Here is a 21,250-nt window from a genome sequence, read left to right on the forward strand (position 1 = left end):
AACAGAGGCAAAGGCTAGCCTAAAAGAGAACCGCGCGCCCGTCGCAACATCAGCTTTTCAAAACAAAACGAAAAAATATTTTATGAACCGCTTCGTCAATGCCTCAACCCGCGTCCAGTCGAGTATGGTTAGTGGCCCGATACTATTACGATAGTATCAATTTTTTTTCAAAACATTCTAAACAATCGAAAAAAATACCGTTTCAATATATACCGTAAATACCCACATTAACCCAGTGGAAACAAGGTAGGGTTGCCGAATATATAAAAAATATCATATCTAATTTGAAAAAATATCAAAATAATATAAAATATATCAACGAAAAAAAAATATCAATAAATTTTGCTGGCTTGGTGGAACACATAGTTTTGGCTCAAGTAGTGCCTCAGTTGTCCGACTAAAGGCCAGTAGACGTGTCTCTTTCTTCTCAGGAAAGTTAGCAAAGCAAAAATATCGAAAAATATCAATGTATTGATATTTTGGCAAAAAAAAAATATCACGATATAAATATATATTTTTTATTTTGGGAATTTATCGATATATTGATATTTTGATACAACCCTAGGCTGAAATAAATTAACGTTTCGTATAAAATCAATCAGCAGCAAAAGCCAAAGAAAACAAGAATATAGCCATATAATATAAAGCTAGGCATATAGAAGTGCATTTAGAGCAAGAGCATTAATCGCTTGTTACCTGCGTGCTGTGGGTGTGCGTGCGTGTGTGTGTGTTTTTTTGTAGGTGCGTGCGTTGTGAGCTGCGCCTGTGTTTGTGTGTGCTTTGTTCTATAAGAGCCGCTGGTGTGTGGAAATGGCGAAGAAAACCTACGATTTGCTTTTTAAACTGTTGCTAATTGGCGATTCGGGTGTTGGCAAGACCTGCATATTATTTCGCTTCTCCGATGATGCCTTCACCTCGACCTTCATATCGACCATAGGTGAGTGGCCATGGCCTGTCCAAAATCGGGCAATCGGGATATTTGTACAAACACTTGCCTACAAAAATGTACTTGCAAATGTACGTACATGTGTATGCACATGTGTAGAAGCCGAAGTTGTGTCAGCTGTGCCAGTGGGTAGGCGGCAACGACGACGGTGTCAAGGATATGCGTGTGTGTAATTGGGCGTGGCATTGTCTTATCTGTGGGATCACAAACGGGAATGTTTTATTGCAAAGGCATTTCCTGGACTTATGTACATACACACACATGTACATATGTATATGTTACTTGGTATGAATGCATTTTACTGTTTCTTGTTATGCATATGTATGTTAATAAATATGTGTGCATGTAGAGATCGTTGCAGCCTTTGGACTTGGCCTGTGGCGAACTTTGCATAGCTCTGTGCTGGTGCTGGTGATGAGGGGGTAACGGTAACCCTGCCCCTAGTTAGGCAATAAAACTAGATTAATACACGTAACCGATACACGATACGTGCAAACATTTATTTATCTATCTGTCTCACTTCCATGTCCGTGTCCGTCCCTTGGGCTGTGTGCGTGTGTGTGCTCTGGTGATTCATAATTTATGAGAGAGGACAACTTTTTGTTGTTTTTGATTTTGGATAGTCTGAATTCTAATTGTGTATTGTGACGTCACAGCTTATGATTCAATTCAATTTTATTATTTGTAGGAATTGATTTCAAAATCAAAACCGTGGAACTGAGGGGCAAAAAGATCAAACTGCAAATATGGGACACGGCCGGCCAGGAGAGATTCCACACAATAACCACATCGTATTATCGCGGTGCGATGGGCATCATGCTCGTCTATGACATAACGAACGAAAAGAGTTTCGAGAATATCGTCAAATGGCTACGGAACATAGATGAGGTGAGTGCAAGAGTCCCCGCCACCCGCCTTTCCGTTGATTGATTCATCATCATCATTCACTCTCACTCTTTCTTTCTCTCTCTCTCTCTCTCTCTTGTGCGGCGCTCTCTCTCTGCAGCATGCAAACGAGGATGTCGAGAAGATGATACTGGGCAACAAATGCGATATGACGGACAAGCGTGTGGTGAACAAAGAGCGCGGCGAGGCGGTAAGCAAAACTCAACCATTGTGGCTACAGCAGCGGTCAACAGACTAGTGCTGTAGGCTGTAGTTGCACAGCATCTGCCCACTCGCAGATTTAAACTTACTGATTCCTCTCTCCCGTTTAGATTGCCCGTGAGCATGGCATACGCTTCATGGAAACATCCGCCAAGTCGAACATCAACATTGAGCGTGCTTTTTGCGAGCTTGCCGAGGCCATATTGGATAAGACTGCTGGAAAGGAGGCGGCCGAGAATCCAGAGCGTGTCGTCATCGATCGCCGGAATAATGACAAGGCGCCGGGCTACAGCAAATGCTGTGCGTAAAACGGGGCAAAGCAGTGGCCCTGAGGCCCGTTGGTCAGGGCTCTCTCTGCCGTGGCCGTGGCGTGTGTTTAGCTGTGCGATGCGAGATGAGTTATGGTGGGGATCGGTTTTAGAAACTGCTCCACACACACACACACGCAAAATGAAGCAATAAAACACAGAGCGGGGCCAGATGGAGAGAGAGGAGAGAAATTACTTACTACAACAAAATATGCAGGAGGAACAACACAACAAGCGAACAAGCAACAGCAAACCGCAAACGGCAAACAGTAACAGAAACAGAAACAACCTACCTAAAGTTTAAACACAATTTGTAACAACGAACATTTGGAAGAAACTTTACAAAACCTTTATAAGGAAGATTCAGATACCGATACCCATACCGATACGTTAGTTAACGCACAACAAAACACACATTTTGAACCAAGAACCAACAACAAAAAGTATAAAAAAAACAAAAGAAAGCGATAGAAGCAGAGGAAGAATGAAAAAAAAACAGAACTGCATTTCATGTCTGTCTCAGGGGCACCCTCCAGGCAGGCGTCCATGTTTTCCCCCACTGAAATCGGACAACTCGAGCAATTTCTAGTTAGCTAACGTGGGACAGATGTTTTTTACAATACGTGAAATAGGAAGTTAAACATAGAAGAAAAAGCAAAAAAGAAAACACCATTTTCCATAGAAACGCAAAAAGAAAACAAACAAAAAAACGAAGCAATTTTTTTTATAATGGAAAACTTTTTGATATGCTATATACCATGATTCCTAGTACTACCTACTACTACTACAACTACAACTACACCAGCGCACCTTTACTGCTCCGCCATCAATTTAATTCATTCAATTGCATCTTCCAATTTTCACACAGCTCCACACACACCTCTGGCAATGTTTTTTCTACGTACTATTCGTGTTTTTTGCAGCCTAGATATATGTATGTATAATATATATACTCGTGTATATGCTATCCTAGTACTTATATAGCTTGATCTTTCTTGCTTACGTTTCGTTTTCGTTATTGTTTTGTTTGTAAGTTGTCGCAGAGTGGCGGGGAGTCGTGCGGTGCGGTGGGGTGGGGTGGCGTTCGGGTTTCGGAACTACTCATCATGCCAGAGGTTTTGCTGTGCCTGTTTCCACAATTGTTTTCTGATCAATGCATATATATACATATATATATATAGTATATAAATATAGTATAGGGGGCTGTAATGAGGAGGGGATATCGTTTTTATCGCGCCCAGCCTATAACCTAAATATTGATGATGATGATAATGATGATGTACGTTTTTCCTTGTAATTTTATTGTAAACCATCTTCTTTTTTTTTCCTTTGTGTAATACTTATTATTTGTAATTGTATATGGATTTAGTGTAGTTGTCCACACCAAATGATTTACCGATTAAAAAATATATAATGAACAATCCAAACAAAGAAAGCCCGATGGAGACTTATGAGTGGTTTTGGCATGCAAGCAGGGGGCGGGGCTAGGGGACATTTGGATCTGGAATTAAAGCGAATGGAAGCTAAAGCATAAATGCTGCAAAATGATGCAAGTTTTGTCTACCAGCACTTAATTAGAAATTGATCCTACAGCTCTAATTTTAGTCTCGAATTTTCCTCATTAGAACATAATTTAAAGACCTAAAATATTCAATCTAAAGTGTGCTTTATCGTCCCATGGCAGCGTCTCCATAGCTCCAATAAATGTCTGAATACAAAACTCTAACTAGCAGAATTTCTCACACAAATCAAATCGTTTCCAGTGCTGTTCCATTTCCGCATTGTTTTGAGCAATTTCATATGATAAAGCGGCAGCCCTATGACGGCATCAATTCTTTTGTTAGCGCGAACTTGCAGTTGGAATTACTCTGCATAATTACTATTAACAATTAACAATTGAAAAACATTTAATATAATGCTGATTTGAGGTGCCCTGTTTCTTCTTTTATCCTGTGAAAATAGCCGAGAAAGTTTCAACCTGCAAGGATTTGCGAGGGCATAAATCACAGCTTAAACGCTTCCATTGGAATGTAGAGATTTCACAGTTTAATCAGAGAATCATGCGTGCATTATAAATACATCCCAGTACCGTGTTGCCATATCCGTACATATATTTATGTACTACTTGACGCACTGATGCACACGGGCGCCCGCTATCCAGGTGGAGAGTACATGCAGCTCGTCATCCAGCAGAATGAAATCGGCATCCGAGTCAAAGTCCAGGGTGCCCTTCTGGTGTTCGATTTTGATGCAACGCGCCGGATGCAAGGTGGCCGCCTCAATGGCATACACAATGGAGCAATCTGTGGGAGCAGTGCAGACAGACGATTAGCGTGGATGCTCAGAGGTAGGGCGGCAATGATGCTCCGCTACTTACTTGTGGCCTTGTGGAAGATGCGCACGCACTCGTCCATGGGCGCAATGCTGCCGCAGAGAGTCTCGGTGCCGGCGATAAAGGCTTTGCCCTTTCGAACCTCCAGCGGCAGCTGACCAATGTGATGGATGCCATCTTCCAGGCCCAAGGCCGAAATGGCATCGGTCACCAGCACGAGTCCCTCGGGATGGGTGCGATAGGCGATCCTTAGCGCAGCGGGATGTGTGTGCACACCATCCGAAATGATGCCAAAGTAGACGGTCCGTCCCTGGGGCACGGCATCCGAGGAGAGCAGTCCCACCAGGCCGGGATCGCGATGGTGGAACGGCAGCATGGCATTGAACAGATGCGTGATCATGGTGGCGCCCTGCTGAACGGCACGCTCCCCGTCGCTCAGTGTAGCCACGGAATGGCCCAGGGACACGGTTATGCCCCTGGCCACCAGCTGTCCAATGACCTCCGGATCGCTGACCTTCTCCGGCGCCAATGTAATGATCTTGAGGCGCTCCAGCGAGCCATAAACGGTCTCCAGTGTCTCCAGTCCCTGGCGAGGAATTAAAGAGGAACTCCAAGTGGCAGAGACCTAACCGCTTACCTTGTCGATTGTCTGAATGCAGTCCTCCGGATGGGCGCCCTTCTTCTGGGGATTTATGAACGGCCCCTCGGCATGGATGCCCAGGATGCCGGCTCCGTTTGGCACAGTTTTGGGTATGCGCGGCAGTATCGCATGGTAGCTGGCGTTCGGTGAGGTCACCAGCGTCGGGCAGAAGGAGGTAACGCCACACCGCACCAGTCCCTGGGCTACCTTGGTGATGCCCGCCTCAATGGTGTCCTTGTCGTGCGAGAAATCCACACCATAGCCACCTGATCAGGGAGTACAGTGGGGCGATTCAGCAAGGAGAAGGCATTAATAGGGTCATTAAGCGACCCCAAAAACAATGGCAAAGCTTATCACACACACACAGAGCTGCGGCGACAGCGGTGCACCACTTGTGGCAACGGACCCGCCAAAAGCGGGGCGATAAGATTAACGAGCTGATTACGTGGACGGACGGCCATCCATCTGTCCAATCAGCAACCCCTCAATGTAAATGGAGTGGAGAAATGAACAGACCCAACCGACCGACCTTGACGCACCGATTGAATCAGCGCAGCGAAAGTGATATTTACAATGGGAATATTAGGGTCAGTAGGGTGGACGCGGACGGGTGGTGTTGGTTTACCATTAATCTGCAGGTCAATGTAGCCGGGCGCAATAATGGCACCCTGGCAATCGATGCGCTTGTGGGCTCTGGTCTGCTCGTCAAAGAACACGGGCTCCGGATTGACGATCCTGCCATCGCGCACCCACAAGTCGTCGCGGACCAACTGGTGGCCGCGCACCAGGCGGCAGTTGGTGAACTGCAGCAATCGCTGCTGGGGGCTATCACAGTCGCAGAGCCGCGGTGTGGCCATGGCGGTGGGCAGTCGTTAACTAACTTAAGCTTATTTTAAACAGAAAACAAAGTAAAAACCATTACAAAAACGTAAACAACGTAAACGAAAACGAAATTAACGATAAATAAATACAATCAACAATCAGTGTTGCATAGTGGCAGCCCGCCAGTGTTGGCTGGTGTGGATTATGGAAATACCCTAAATAACGTCAAAGATGGACAGTCCCAGGAGTATGCCATCAGTCAGCTTCAGGACGTGCACAGTTCTATCGATACTTATCGTTTGAGGCGGGAGATTTGAATCATGTAAATGCATTTTTACATGCATTTCTATTGTTGAACTAAATTTTTGATTGCAATTCTCAACTCCTGGGTTAAGTATGTGTACATACTCTCTGTGGGCACATATCCAATTTGTTTTTATGGCACCGAAAATGCTTTGGGGGAATTAGCCATTTGGCCACTTTGACACTCACATGGCAGTGCCAGTGCCAATACCCAGTGCCTCTGCTGATGTTATCGCTGGGCCATAGACGTCGTCGCACGCTGTGGACGCAGCATAAAATGCCAATATTTGCCAAACAACAGTGGCAAAGAAGGGCACAGGGCGCTCTGCTGTGCTGTGCTGGCTGAGCCACTGCCTGCCTGCCTGCCTGCCGAAAATGCAAATGCAAATGATAATGATGACACGGCAGCGCCAACAACAGCCCCAAAACAGAAACAAACAACAAAGCAGCGGCCAGCCGAAGCTTTTAATACCCTAGCAGATCTCCATAGAGATCTAAATATAAATAAATAAAATAAATAAAAATAGTCCGCGGAATTCCCCACCTATTTTTAGATTTGTTTATCTTTGGCATTTGTGGCAATAATTTTGCAGTAAGGCAGAAGTCAGCTTGCAGTTGTCTTACCTCTTTTTGTGAAGGGTATATAAACTATACCGTTAGCTCCAGGTGGAGCTGTCCACATACTCGTAGGCCTGCGACGGACGGTCGGACACAATGGTCGACATTTTACACAAATTGCAGCGCTCTTTGCCTCTCCCTCTCCCTCACACTCCTGCACTCCCCTCAAATGACTTGAAAGTGCTGGGCCAGAGGGGTAGGAGGGTGCACTCGAGGTGGGGATACATAGGTTCGCTCTTTTTTTCTCTATTGGCAACTGATTAGCATTTAAATTAAAATGTCGCAAAGTGGCCTTAACAAAATGTTCCACTCTTTGTGTGCACCTCGCCACGCCCCGCTCCCCCCTCTGGCAGGTCTGCACCATTGCAACGACTTGCGACACCCCACCCCCCCCACGATATATGCCATTGCAGTTTATTGTCTCTCCCTCTCTCTCGCTCTCTCTCCCTCTCTTGGTGTCACCTGTTTATGCCGAGATTGGCTCGCTCCTTTGTGCCGTGCACATTAGGCGGTGCCAGAGAGAGAGAGAGAGAGAGAGAGAGAGAGAGAGAAAGAGAGAGAGAGAGTGGGAGAGCGTAGGGGCGGAGGTGCAGTGGCGACATAATAGGAAAATATCGTTTAAGCGACTCTGGACTTTGGGGAAGGTGCTTTTGGGGGAAAATCATGTAGCTGGAACAGCCAGAGAGCAGTAAGAAGGCTTGAAGGCGGAACCAATGCTTCCCTTTATCATTTTCATTATGAGTAACCATTGAGGGGACTGTAGTCAATATTCCATATACGAGTGATAATGGTAAAGATGTGACGATCATTATGTTTATTTGCATTATTAAATGCAGGATCTGAAACGATCCTTTCAGATCCTGCATTTAATACTAAATTTAATACTCAAATTTTACCAAATTAATTGACATACTTAACATAATTTCAATATTGATTTATTATATTATTTATTATATTATAATATATTATATTATTATTTTTATCCATGAGGATATTCTGATGATTTTTCTTTCTCTTGCTATTCAAAGAAATAAAAATAAATAAAAAAAATGTGCTTATGTGCCGTAAGCGTTGCTGTTGATAATCATTTTCTTCATCTTTTCATCAGTATTGTGGTTGGGCATTCATCATTTAGTTGGCACTTCAAAGAGCGCATTGCATAAGACTTAATTATGGGAATTAATTGTCTTTGAATGAATAATGTTAATTGATTTGTTCGCGTTTATTTACACACATAAGTGTGCATACACACATATAGATAACTGTATGCATTTATATACATACACAAGAGTGCACATTGTTACAAACACACACACACACACACATCAAATTAAAGTAATCAATGCTCCTTGTGGGAGTCCTTCAGTTGTGCGTGTCTCTGACTGCCATTTACCAATTAATTAATCCAATGCCAATTCATTGTTGTTCATAATATCAAAAATGCCACAAACGCAATGGAAGAAGTGATAATGCAGCTGCGGCTGGCTCTAACAAGCCTGGGGATACCCTACAATTCGGGTAAATCTTTTGTTAGGCGCTAAAATTTGCAATTGATATTCGAATATTTAAATTGAAAAAGTTAAGTCACTGCTTCAACTATTTAGTGTATAAATAAAACTAGAAAAATCCACTAAATAAAGTTAAAGTTTCTAAAATAAGAGTTGTGCAGATTTAGCTGCGATCCTTACTGCACAAATATTGCAGAATATAATTATCTTGGTGCTGTGCTGTGGCTGGGCACACAGCTAAAAAAAAGGCATATACTCGTAGCTTCTTGGTTATTGCAGAAGAAATAATTTAACATGTCACGTACTTCATTTCGACAAGCAAGTTGTATTTTTCTGCAAAGTGCACATGGAGATGGTAGTAATGGAGATGATAATGGGATCCACCTATTGGTAGACTAATTGCAAACGCCTTGCCAGTGTCTCGCTATCATTTTCTTGGTTATGCATTGGAAGCTACATTTTTCATTTAAAAAATAAACATTCGCATACTCACACAACGCACTGAATATTTACAAAGATTTCCGCATAAATTCTTACAGTCAAAATTTGCAGAAATTTGTTCAGATATTATCATAAGAATTCTCAGTTAAATTCAATTAATTTTATTTTTTGATGAACTTGAAGAAGGTTATTTCATTTACCCATTTTTTGTTTGATTTAAAGACTACCTGTTTATGCATTAATTAATATTTTCGCGAGGTTACATGCCTGGTACACAATGCCCCTGCGCTGCAGAGTCCGTGCCCATGCAGAGTAATAATGATAAGTGTAATGTAATGAGTAATTTAATAATTATCCAAGGTGACACATTTTTGGTATGTTATGTGCAAGTATGTGAGCTTGACCGCACGATTATTTGTTAATTTAATTAATTAAAACGTTTTGTTGTGTCACAGAAATATGCGCATCATATCATCATGCTGCTGACACACAAATTCGGTTTAGCATTTATTTCGAATGGAAATACTTTAAGATTGAATAGGGTCTGATTTACGTCTGTTGCTGTTTTCAAAGATGTGTACTTCAAGCGTTTTTATTATTAAATATTTCACTGAGGGACAGTGTAATTGAACTTTGAAGCAAAGCAATATAAAATAAGCCTGATTGAGTAGTTACGCCAAAGCTTTTTTTTTAAATTCAAAAATTGCATTGCGCACATCTTTATAATTTTTCATTTGGCATCAAAAGCGCTGATATTCAAAACTGATGCTTTGAATTTTAAAATAAAAAAGCATGGAGCATTTGTTTAATTCATTATACCATTTATAGTATCATGCCAGAGTTCTCTAAAGCTTTTAATCTTTCTTTATGAATTTTCATTTAAAGCATATACATTTTTTTTATTGCAAATTCCATTTTTAAGACATTAAAAATTTACTAGCTTTAATTTGGAAATAAAAACCAGCTACTAAACATAAAAATTGTCCAATGAATGGAAAATTTCATATTACAAGATTTGTCCAAATTTTTGTTAATTTAAAGGCTCTTGGGGAAATTTTTGATGGAGTTTTTTGTTCTTGTTTTTTTCCACCCCCTGATGTCCTTTTTTTCATGGTCAGTAATTGTGTTTTGGGCCAAGCCTGCTGCCGTATGTTGCCCTTGCCCACAGGATTGCCGCTTTTGGCACCACCCCGTCCCGTCCCAGTGTACAGACCCTATGCATATATATGCGCTACTTATGACCGTGTCTGTGCGAGTGTGTGTGTGTGTGTGTGTGTGTGTGTGTCATCTATGCTCACGTATCAATAAGTGCTTGAGACGTGGACTGAATTTTTTATTACAGTTTGTATATGCACAATAGTGGATGCCCGTGCCTGCCCAGGAGCAGCAGGATGGCAGCAGGACTAAGACGGAGACCAGAACGGAGGCGAAGACGGGAGTCAAGAACCAAGATAAACAACGACAACGACGAGAACGAAGAAAGGAGTGTGTGAGGATGGGAAATTGCCTGTGAAATATTTTCTATATATACATTTAGACACATCACAACCGATTTGGATATATATATATATATATATATATATATATTTGGATATATACATATACATATATATGTACTCCATGGAGCGTTGGAGAATGAGAGGGAGTGGCAGTGGGAGTGGCAGTGGGAGTGGCAGTGGGTGTGGGTGTGGTTTGGTCCTTTTTTGTTGCCGCTCTCTTTGTGGCAGAACGTTTAGCTGCAGGCGTGGACAATTGGCCGAGATGAAATCAAATCAGTTGCAAACTTAACCAGCCATGGATAAGGATATGACCCATAAGTAGTGGGATGGCCAACCCCCAAGCCGCCTACCCCCAACTCACAGACAATTGCCTCTAATCTGGGGAGCAGCAATTCAAAACTAATCCAGCCAGGCAGCCAGCCAGCCAGTCAGCGAAGGAAGGCCCGGAAAGGGATTAGCTTTGAACTCCATTGCGTGGTAGGGGTTGAGCGGGGGTGGGGTAGCTGGGGGTGGGTGGGAGGTAAGTGTCTTCCCTTGCGGGAACCATAATGCGACACTTAAGTGCGGTAAAGTTTTCATTCAACGTCGCTACAGTATGCCCCGATATGACCGAAATCGCTTTCAGGTAATTTGTCTTGATGGCTACTTGAGCCTGGACTTTGGCTGGGGGGATCTATCTTTGCCCTCCCCGCCCCCGGAGTCCCTGCATTCTTCGTTAATTACGGACAAAGTGGAAGCCAGGGCTTTGGCTTTGGCTCTGGCTCTGGCCCCAATGGGAAACAATTGATTTATAAATCAATAAAAACATGTGCATAAATATTTGCCAAGACAATCTAAATAAATTACACTGTGGCACACCAGTGCAATGCTTTGTGTGTTTTTGCTACACTGTGAAAAATAAATACAACAAAAAAAACAAGGCAAATCTTTTACCAAGAATTCTCTAGCCTACGAAAATATTTAATTACGAGTTTGGGATGCGGAATATATATCATAAATATAATATATATTAATTTATTAATTTATTAAATTAATTAAAATTCAATTAAAATATTCAACACATTTTAATAACTAATTCAAATTTTAATACTGAAGAATTTTTGTCAAAAGTTGGCAGATGTGTGTACATATGTATGTTTTTTCGCTCAGTGTAGAGCCCTCAGTGGGCTTGCACAAAAATCTCATGCAAAATGCATGCGAAAGTCAAACGGAGCCACAGCCAGTCACTGGCTAGACAGAATGGACAGACTAACAAACGGACAGCACAGCAAGATGAATTCAGCAGCTTACTTATTAACTGGCCTTAGGACTCCAACCTGCCACCTTCCACCTCCCACCTCCAATCTCCTGGGCAGCTGCAGCTCCTGCTCCTGCTCCAACCACCATTTCCATCTTTACTTCTCTCTCTCTCTCTCTCTCTCTCTCTTTCTGGCGGTGTCTACTACTGTGCCTGGTTTTGTCTGTCCGATTTACTTTATTTTGGTCCATAATTTGATGTATTGTGCTCTATGGAACGCAATTTAAATATGTGCGCAATTACGTAAAATGTTTGCCAGTCTCCTCTCACACCAGCATACAGTATGTGCAGTATGTATAAGCACGGGCAGCACACAGCCCAGCCAGCTAGCCACATACCGACCAGAATCCAACATACGTCAGCTCTGGGATGGTTGACCAAAACGATTGCCAACCATTTGGACGTTGCTGACGACTGAGGCGAGGCAGGTGCCAACTAATCAAAAATGCTAGTAATTATAATTGATTAAAACGGCACGGCACGGCATGGCATGGCATGGCATAGCATGGCATGGATGATGACGACTACGACGACGATGGTGATGGTGATGATGGCTGCGCTCTGTTCGGACAACTGACAACGGACTGTGGGCCTTGGGCATTATGCAGGACGCAGGCTAGCGTGAGGCACATGGACTGTAATGGGAGGAAAAAGGCGGAGCACAAAGTTGCACGGCCCTAGGGGATTATATGGAATCAACGCTTTGGCTGGGAAACGGTTTTGCTTACAGATAATGCTAATGCCGCAAGCTATGAGCGGGGCAACATTTTGAGTGTTGAGCCCTATTGATCAACACATCCCCAGAATGACTATAATGGCAGCACACATGTTTCCATACTTATTAAATAATATATATTGCAAAATTAACAAAAAGTAATCCAGAAAATTGCTAAGAAAAATAATTGAGAGCATTTTCTTGGATTAGCAACGAAGGGCGAAACGTTTGTCTTACTTAGCGGAAGGATATTCAACTGCGCTCCTTTAAAACTAAGTTTTAATCACAGATTCCATTAAAGTTTTAGCGACCGTCCAACTACTAGTCTCCTTCCTGTGCCATACTCTGGGCCTGGTTCCTGTTCGCTTTTATCTTATGCTCATTCACGCTGCTCTCATTTTAAGCTGGTCCTTTATCTGAATTTTCCTTGTTTTATCTGCGCTTTGTACTGCCAATCTTTTGGTTCAGGTTCTCTCTGCTCATCCGATCCGATGCTCATACAAAGTGCATGCATCGCTCTGGCCGTGTCCGCAAAAATGTCGTGGAATCAATTTTGCAGTAAATGTTCAATATGCAGCGCACACACACACACACACACACACAACGGGCGGTCGGTATGTGCTCCTTCTGCCTACCCCGTGCCCTGCCCTGCCCTGCTCGTCACGCCTAGTATTTCCTGGCCGAGGTCCTGGTATGTGGCTGGTGGCTCGTGGCTGGTTTCTAAAGGACCAAACTCGGACCGCACACACGAAAACCCGAAAATGTAATTGAAAAATGATTTTGTTACACATGTCCTGGTGCATAGATAGGCATAGATGGGGCATGCACCCAAAGCCCTAAACCGAAGCCACACTAGAGCCACAGGGACAAGGCTCGTGTTTGGAGCTGCTGATGAGCATGAGGACCCGTATCCGGAATGCATTTTGGCTGCGTCCAAACGTGGCGGCGTTGCTTTTCGGTAATTTCGTGGCCAGGACGCAACAATTTTTTAATTAATTCGTCGAGAATTGGGTCTGCCAGACCATGGGGCACAAAAGCCTTCCTTGAGCTATCCTAATTAGCATATAAATGACATTGTCCTCTTTGTCTTAGAGCCAGTGATAAAAGATGAGGGGGTATAGGGGGTGGGCATAAGGATGGGGGCTTTGAAGCTCCTTTCAGACATGTTCTACTCGTATTTTGCTTATTGATTTAGCATTAATTGTTAATAACCGAAGAGCGGCCGCATCGAGCACCGCACAGTTTAACGCACCTGACAAACCGCAACAAGCCCGACACCATAGACACCAGAGAGTGACAGAGATAGAGAAAAGAAGGGGGCGAAGGGGGAAAATTGCCCACCTGGCGCCGTGGCGCCTCCACTCGATTATTGGCCATAAGGTTTTGGGGTTTTGTTGGGTTCGTTTTCGCCGCTGCCTAAACACGAAACTCAATTAACTTGTTAATTTATTTGCCATTTTCTTTGTTCGTGGCCGCCCAGTGACAACAACTCGACCGAGGACGATGGGTAAGGTAACCCAGGCAATGGTTGGCATCGGGCTTTAATTTTTTATTTATTTTTGGTATGGGAATGGGCATGAGTTTCTTCAGGCTGCCTCAGATGTTGTTGGATAGTTAATCACTCGCTGTTCTCCCTCTGCCTCTGTTTTTTTTTTTTTAATTCATCTTGGGTTGAGTTTTTGTTTGCTGACACTCAACATATATTTTTAGAGCAGTTCCCTTTTTGGGCATTCTACTACCTGCTCTGTCATCCCTTTTGATTTAAAGTTAATCTTATTTTTAATTGATTGCTGATCAGCCAAGCCATAATGATATTTTCTGTGAACTTTCTTATAAGAGTTTGCAGAGCTATAAGAGCTTTAAGAATATTTGTTGTAAGTATGAGAGTTACTATTACCATTACTTTTTTTTTTATATTTACGTTATTTTGTGACTGAATTTCATAATTTTGTTGGTACACTTTTCTTATATTTCGACTGTTGACTTTCTAATTGTTTCCAGTTTCTGTTACAATATTGCCATATTTTGTTTTTAGTTCATTCATCGTTTATTCCTCTTTGGTGGTAACATATTCTTTGATATTTTTAAGAATCAAATGTATTTTATTTTCGTTTTTTAAATATATGTAAAAGTTTCTGGTTCACTTGTTTTTCGATACACTACATATTGTCATCTTTGAATAAACTCCTTATCCTTTTCACTTTGAACCATTGACTCGCCCCACTTGGCTTTGGCCAATCTTTTTTCCCTTTGGGAATTGGATTGTCTTCCGTTGATGATAATTGGGAACGGAGGGGAGACGAACCCGTCTTGTACTTTTGAGCAACTGCCGTTCGCTTTGGGAGTCGGGGCAATGTGTATATTGAGGGCTAGGTTAGAAATCGTTTCACCGTTGCTCACTTTCAACTTTATTCTTGGCAGGGGTGGGGGGAGCTGGTTGGTGCCGGAAAACTTTTCCCTTTGTATAATTAAAACTAGAGGCAGGAAAACGAAACGAAACGGTGAAAGGCAGCAGCGATGAAGACAAACGAAATTGTTTACATGTGTCTTTGTTACAGTTATCCATTGGTGGGCGCTTTCCCTTCGGTGAGGGGCTCTAGGGGGTTGGTGTGGTGTGGTGTGGTGTGGGGCTGGGGCTGTGGGGCGCTAGTGTTGGTTTAGTGTTAGTGGGCCTACACCGCGGTTGCAGCTGCTTGGTTACTGCTGGCGGCATGTTTTCTCTTTCTCACTAGTCAGCAGTCAGCGCCGCCCGTCTGTCTGTCTGTCTGGCTGTCTCTTTCCCGTTTATTTGCCTCTACTCTTTGCCTTGTTGTTTCACCACCCCCATGAAGCCACTCATTGCATTGCATTACACTTGCATATGCAAGACTTCAGTTTAACATCTCGCCATCGTTATCGTCGTTGAGTGCCCTTCTCTTGTTCACGCCCATTTTATTTAGCATTTTGTTGTTTTTTCGGTTTCCTGCGGTTTTTAATTAAAATTAACTTTGTTTATTTTACGCTTCCCCTCACCACACCCCATCCCATACCAGCCAATACTCTGTCTTTCTCTCACGCCAGCACTCTCTTTAGCCGCCTCAGACACAGTAATGTTTACTCTGCCCCGCTCTCTTGCGCTGCTCGGCCAGCTCTCTGCTCTGCCCCGCTCACCGTCTTTCTTTGCTTACCCTTTGGCAGAAGGTAATATGATTTCTGTCAGATGTTTGCAGGCCTACATACATATGTACATAAATATATTTCCGATCAGCATGATGAATGCCGTCAAGATAGGATTAGTATATCACATATAAATGTGATATGTATGTACATGTATGTAGAACTAGATATGTATGCACAAAATATGTTCGATTTATTCCAATAATATTTGCCCATTAATGTTCATAGCTTTCGTTTATCTTGGAGGATATTAAACTTAAAATCAAATGATAAATATAAATTAAATAACAAACGATGAACCTGCAAGGGTATCAAAAGACTCGGACAATTCTTTATTTGTCCTCTCTCTCTCGCTCTCTCTCTCTCTCTGTTGCTGCTGCAGTTGTGTGCAGGCTGTTTGTTGTTGTTGTCTGAGTAGCTGCATGTAATTGCCGGCATTTGCGTTGTCATCGCCCGCCCGCCAGCCAGCCCGTTGCCCGTTCAGCTTTCCCTACCTGCTGGCAGACGGACAGACAAACAGACAGACAGAAGGACCGACAAGAGAGAAGAGTTCTACAATCATCGCCCAGCATCTAGAGCTACCTGCCGCTTGGCTTGTGTAACTTTTTGCAAGTTTGTTCACGTTTATGTGTTATGCCTGCTGGTACCCAAACCGCCACCGGCGCACCACTCATTATGATTAGTGCATTTTATTAGCATTTTGATGCAATTCGTTTATAGGAAAAATATACCTATAAAGAAAGTTAACGCCCACTGCAATGGGAATTCAGCAATTCAGCTGGAAAAAAACTCTGAACGGACTCGCATAGCAAAACCATATCAATTGCATTCAGACCAAAGTTCTTAAATAATTCCTAAACAAACAGCAAAGTTTTTTATTTTTTTTATTTTAAAAAGCTGTCGAAAGTCTCATATACAAAATTATTTATAATTGCGAAGTGGCTGTTGTGTGATTTATGTATGTATTGTAATGCAAACTTTTGTATACTCTATAGATTTACATTGGCGTCTCTGTTGTGGAACGGGTTTTCTCCTTTGGGTAAAGTTGGGTCCAATTCACAGACAAAGGCCATCTTCTTGTCGCAACTGTCCACGCCCATGACCAGTTCGGTGCCCGTAAACTCCGTGTAGACACAGTAGCCATCGCCGAAAGGCTTCTTTGGGGGCTCCTTCTTCTTGAAGTTGGTAAAGTTCATCGGCTTGGCGTCATTGTGCCAGTAGAAATCGTGCAGGGTCTTGTGATCAATATCTTCGGGATCGGACAGGCGTCCCCGATGGGCGCCCACCCAGAAAATCGAATGGGTTTCGACGTGCGCCTTGTACTTCAAGTAGTACGAAATTTGTCGCATTTCCTCGACCGAACGAATTGTCACCAGTCGGCATTTGTCATCGATGGCTTCACAGCCTAGGTAAGCATGAAGCCAGCCCATCTAAAAAATCGAAAATCAAATTGGAGTATTTTGGGGTGCATGTACATAGCCGGAGGGGTGGGGTGTGTGTAAATACTCACTATGACGGGTACGCTGAGAACTCGCGCTTTGTAGGTGACCTTGTAGTACTCATAAGTGGGCTAAAAGTGAGCAAAATATAAGAGAGAATACCTGGCATACGAATGACATACGAACGGCCTTGTTGGAGGAGAAGAATAGGCAACGTCCACCGACGTCCACGAAGGGCTTCGTGCAACGAGCTGCAAATCCACAAGAGCATAATAATAGCATTATAATGCCATAATAATATTTATATTTATAGCATAATAATATTTAATAATAATTAAGTAGGGCGAACACAAAACATACGTTGCCAGTAGTCCTGAAAGACAATTGTGCCAGTCAGGAGCATGACGAATGTTACAAAAACTATCGATTTTCCAAGAGATGTCATTTCGATCAGATATTAAGCTACAAACTGCGCCCCAACCAGAGCGTGCATGAGACTTTTATAGACAGAATATAGACCCCACCCCAGCTCAGCCCAACACACGCACAGCTGGCGGAGAGCCATTTGGAAAACGGCAAAAACAGAAAAAATAACAATAAAAAGTGGCGTACGATTATGTGCAATCGCAGCCCAGAAAAGGTATCGAATTTCGTTGAATTAATCGTAATTCCTAGGTAACACTTTTACCCATGCACAGCTCTTTCCGGAGAACCCTTTCCATGGCAGTTGTTGAAAAATGATTCTAGCTATTGGACTCCCTCTGGCAGCTCAGTTACCATTCCAAAAACAAAACGAAAAATCAAAGCTGAACATATGTATAGCTAAAATATAAACTCTGGCACAATATTAATACAATTATTAATTATTAATAAATATAAAGAATATTAAAGGCAAATAAGCGCCCAAAAGCTTTTTGCACCGATCAAATCCAATCAAATGAATGCTTGAAATAATCTTAAACTTGACTCTCCTCGCAGAAACGATCAATGCTGACAATCTCATTGTTGGAGCCCATCGTGTCCATGGTGGGCGCCATTAGTGTGAGTGTGGGCACAGACGGATCCCTCTGGGCATGGCTGGGGCTGGCCGCACCCATCGAACGATGCTGCTGCGGATTGTTGCTGTTGCTGTTGTTGAGCAGCGTGCAGTGGGCAGTGGTTGAATCCCTTTTGGATGCGGCTGCTTGCAACACTGCAGCACGATCCTCCATTTGTTCCGTGTATAGCTGTTCGATCAGTTCACGGAAGAGTGTGGGATTCACATTGATGCTGACGCCCATTAGGACGAACCAGTCGCCGTAGCCGGTGGTGGACAGAACCTCGCGAATATGCGACTTAGGCATGCCGCGCAGATGGGTGCGCAGCAGCTGGAGTCGCAGCTGGCAGCAGCAGACGAGTATGAGGCGATACAGCATGTTCAGGCCGGAGAGCAGGGCGATGAACAGGAACCACACATACAGCACGGCGAAGATCTTCTCGTTGAGTATGTTCAGCGGCAGGACACAGAGAATGTCGAGCACACTCGGACTGCCGCTGGGCCCGTACACAAACATCTCGCACTTGGCCACCTTGGGGAAGACGCGCGAGGTCATCATGTTCCACAGTTGCCAATCGTAAACGGGTATGGCGGCCAATGCGTGTATATACTTCTGCCAGAACCCATTGAACACCACATCCATGAGCCAAAAGTTTAGTATCTGGAAACAGTGGGAGAGCAGCGATGAGTAGTCCTGGCTCCCTGCAGTCTCTGACGGTTTACTCACGCTTATCAGCAGATTGAGCATCTCACAGAATGTATACTTGATGGCATAGCAGCAGTGGATGCTGGAAAATTTCGACCGAAAGTATTTAGTGAGCATCTGCAGCCGAGTGCGATAGGTGTCCTCCAGTATGATGGCGCCACCCACCTCACAGCACAGCTGCGTCATGCGATGCCCCTCCCACACCTTCCACAGATACGAGGGCAGGTAGAAGAGCAGCGACTGAAACAGCAGGATCATGAACACCCACTGATAGTAACGCAAATAGAGGCGCTTCGTGACGCCCCGCTTCTCGGGACCGACGCCCTCCGCTATCGCAATGATGCGTGCGAACATCTGCACATCTCTGGCCATCAGGCCGTGCAGACCGCTCCGATTGCGGTCCGTCGCCGCGGGCAGGCCGCCCAAGTAGAGGCCCGTGCTGATGTTCGTCTCGGTGGGCAGGATGTAGGTGCCCATGGTCCAGCAGTAGGACTGGATGTACTCCTTGTGGCTGCTGGTGCTGATGCACAGGATGGGCTCGCCGAAGTACTGCTTGGCCGACAGCAGGATCGTGCAGGTCAGCAGGATGACGATGGTGCACTTGGAGTGCAGTGTGAATATCGGGTCGTATATGCGCACCGTCTTCTGGCGCAGATACTTCGAAAGGGGCTTCACGGCCGCATACATGGCCAGATCTTAGGAATATTGAAGTTGCATTTGCCTCCAGGACTCCTGCTTGGGTCCACTTACCGTTTAACTGCCGTCACGTCACACTTTTTGTATACCTTCACAGACAGTTTTTCTTATTTATTTTATTTTGTTTTCAATCAAATCTGACAAGTGAATTTGACAGTTTGTCTCAAATTTTCCCTTGTCTATTGTTGGTGTAACGTTGCTGCAGTGTTGCCAGCCTTAAATGGCAGTGGGTAACTGAGTCTGCAAATTAATGAAGATTTTCGGAATGCATCGCTGCGATTTGTGGCCTATTTTAATTAACTAAATTAACTATTAAATAAATAAATATTCCTAACAATATATGTATATTCCCGAAGTGCCAACGAAATTCCTTTGCCACGGTACCGGTGCACACCGATCACCTTACCTGGGACATTGGACACTTGTTGGGAGGCGATTGCTTAGGTATCCCTCGGTTACCGGGCAAACCCCTCACATGCGCGAGCCAGTCAGCAGTCTCCGACTTTCCTCACCGGGAATATTGGACGCTGACTGCAGGGCTAATGATTAGGTAACCTTCTGTTACCGATCAGCCTGTCTGCACGCGCAGACTATAATTCGGCAATATATATTTATATAAGAACCCTTCCCACATTCTCAATTAGAAATAAGATATCTGTAAGACATTCATGGGAAAATCGAAGGCCGGCCGGATCTATAAAAGGCACTGCCTTGCATGAAGAAAAAGGCAGTCCACCAGCCATCGTAGGCAGGCAGTCAATCAGCCATCGCAGGCAAGCAGTCCATCCACCATCAACAGAAAAACAATCATACGCGTCGTAACACCAATAAAGATAACCTGAGGCATAACATAAGCGATAGCATAATAATACGAAAGAATAAAGATATCTTTAAAAAAGTCAAGGAACCAAGAGTGTTGTGATTTTGCTAACCCATTTTCAGTTGCTGGCAAAGTTCCTGGTTTTCCAAATAAAGTCCTGCGATTTATAAATAACTTGTAATTCAGGACCCTGGACAGACTGACGCCTATCCCAGCCTGAGATAGGACCTTACAAAGTACGACGCAGGAAAACCTGCAGATTACACTGAAGAAGTCACCAGGACTCTTCAACACAAACTGGCAGCAAGCCACATACTTAGGTAGAATCTCCTACCAATAAGTAGAACAATTTGGCAGATCTGTCACTTTCAGATCATCAGCCAACAAGATCAACGATTAATAAGATCAAGATCACAAGTGCGTTTCACCAGCACAAAACCTCCATCCAGTACGTCGTCTGTACTTTTACTTTGACCAACATCGGTTGCGAATAAGAGCGTATCCAGCTGCAATGCAAATTAAATACTTCCAACGAGCCAAAGTAATAAGTAAGAGGCGAAATGGATTCACACAAAGAGGAACACACTGCCGCCACAGAGGCATTAAATGAGCAGCAAGAAATTGGAGATGAAATTTCGAAGATAATTAGGAACTTCAAAAAAGACTCTCCAGAAAGGAAGCAAAATATAACGTACTTTCAAATAAAAATCGACACTAACGAAATCGACACCAAGATATCGAAATCATACAAAACCGATCATTACGTTAAATTTCGTGAGGACTTACGTAAAACACTAAAAACATACGTTGCGATCTTTACTGAAAGCATGGACAAGCTAAATCAGGCATCAAGTGCTCATG

General features: G+C 43.5%; 4 protein-coding genes across 4 annotated transcripts; 1 reads left to right on the top strand and 3 right to left on the bottom strand.

Moving 5' to 3' along the window:
• Positions 1–560: 560 nt before the first annotated feature.
• On the top strand, positions 561–2,621 carry LOC111069006 (ras-related protein Rab-10). Its single transcript, XM_022358884.2, has 4 exons — positions 561–937; positions 1,635–1,834; positions 1,953–2,042; positions 2,164–2,621. Exons 1-4 carry the CDS (start codon positions 811–813, stop codon positions 2,359–2,361), a joined length of 615 nt encoding a protein of 204 aa, XP_022214576.1. The 5' UTR covers positions 561–810; the 3' UTR covers positions 2,362–2,621.
• A 1,758-nt stretch (positions 2,622–4,379) lies between these two features.
• On the bottom strand, positions 4,380–6,212 carry LOC111069005 (N-acetylglucosamine-6-phosphate deacetylase). Its single transcript, XM_022358883.2, has 4 exons — positions 5,959–6,212; positions 5,331–5,599; positions 4,739–5,279; positions 4,380–4,664 (listed from the first exon to the last, which is right to left on the bottom strand). Exons 1-4 carry the CDS (start codon positions 6,188–6,190, stop codon positions 4,483–4,485), a joined length of 1,224 nt encoding a protein of 407 aa, XP_022214575.1. The 5' UTR covers positions 6,191–6,212; the 3' UTR covers positions 4,380–4,482.
• Positions 6,213–16,679: 10,467 nt separating this feature from the next.
• Positions 16,680–17,601, bottom strand: LOC111069020. Its single transcript, XM_022358898.1, has 4 exons — positions 17,492–17,601; positions 17,318–17,382; positions 17,203–17,262; positions 16,680–17,122 (listed from the first exon to the last, which is right to left on the bottom strand). The coding sequence occupies exons 1-4, from the start codon at positions 17,574–17,576 to the stop codon at positions 16,682–16,684; spliced, it is 651 nt and encodes a 216-aa protein (XP_022214590.1). The 5' UTR covers positions 17,577–17,601; the 3' UTR covers positions 16,680–16,681.
• A 363-nt stretch (positions 17,602–17,964) lies between these two features.
• On the bottom strand, positions 17,965–19,734 carry LOC111069011 (innexin inx6). Its single transcript, XM_022358889.2, has 3 exons — positions 19,624–19,734; positions 18,895–19,568; positions 17,965–18,828 (listed from the first exon to the last, which is right to left on the bottom strand). The coding sequence occupies exons 2-3, from the start codon at positions 19,558–19,560 to the stop codon at positions 18,088–18,090; spliced, it is 1,407 nt and encodes a 468-aa protein (XP_022214581.2). The 5' UTR covers positions 19,561–19,568; positions 19,624–19,734; the 3' UTR covers positions 17,965–18,087.
• Between the last annotated feature and the right edge of the window lie 1,516 nt (positions 19,735–21,250).

The sequence above is a fragment of the Drosophila obscura genome, unplaced genomic scaffold (genome assembly GCF_018151105.1).
Source record: "Drosophila obscura isolate BZ-5 IFL unplaced genomic scaffold, ASM1815110v1 contig_85, whole genome shotgun sequence".
NCBI classification, from domain to species: domain Eukaryota; kingdom Metazoa; phylum Arthropoda; class Insecta; order Diptera; family Drosophilidae; genus Drosophila; species Drosophila obscura.

What these genes read in the sequence shown, in the direction of transcription:
- LOC111069006 (XM_022358884.2), top strand. Translation starts at nt 811, where the DNA reads ATGGCGAAGAAAACCTACGATTTGCTTTTTAAACTGTTGCTAATTGGC. An exon ending in GGCTACGGAACATAGATGAG is followed by an intron (nt 1,835 to 1,952) that starts GTGAGTGCAAGA and finishes CTCTCTCTGCAG; the next exon opens with CATGCAAACGAGGATGTCGA. An exon ending in ACAAAGAGCGCGGCGAGGCG is followed by an intron (nt 2,043 to 2,163) that starts GTAAGCAAAACT and finishes TCTCCCGTTTAG; the next exon opens with ATTGCCCGTGAGCATGGCAT.
- LOC111069005 (XM_022358883.2), bottom strand. Translation starts at nt 6,190, where the DNA reads ATGGCCACACCGCGGCTCTGCGACTGTGATAGCCCCCAGCAGCGATTG. An exon ending in CATTGACCTGCAGATTAATG is followed by an intron (nt 5,600 to 5,958) that starts GTAAACCAACAC and finishes CTCCCTGATCAG; the next exon opens with GTGGCTATGGTGTGGATTTC. An exon ending in GCATTCAGACAATCGACAAG is followed by an intron (nt 5,280 to 5,330) that starts GTAAGCGGTTAG and finishes ATTCCTCGCCAG; the next exon opens with GGACTGGAGACACTGGAGAC.
- LOC111069020 (XM_022358898.1), bottom strand. Translation starts at nt 17,576, where the DNA reads ATGACATCTCTTGGAAAATCGATAGTTTTTGTAACATTCGTCATGCTC. An exon ending in TCTTCTCCTCCAACAAGGCC is followed by an intron (nt 17,263 to 17,317) that starts GTTCGTATGTCA and finishes GCTCACTTTTAG; the next exon opens with CCCACTTATGAGTACTACAA. An exon ending in TTCTCAGCGTACCCGTCATA is followed by an intron (nt 17,123 to 17,202) that starts GTGAGTATTTAC and finishes TCGATTTTTTAG; the next exon opens with ATGGGCTGGCTTCATGCTTA.
- LOC111069011 (XM_022358889.2), bottom strand. Translation starts at nt 19,560, where the DNA reads ATGTATGCGGCCGTGAAGCCCCTTTCGAAGTATCTGCGCCAGAAGACG. An exon ending in TGCTCAATCTGCTGATAAGC is followed by an intron (nt 18,829 to 18,894) that starts GTGAGTAAACCG and finishes CACTGTTTCCAG; the next exon opens with ATACTAAACTTTTGGCTCAT.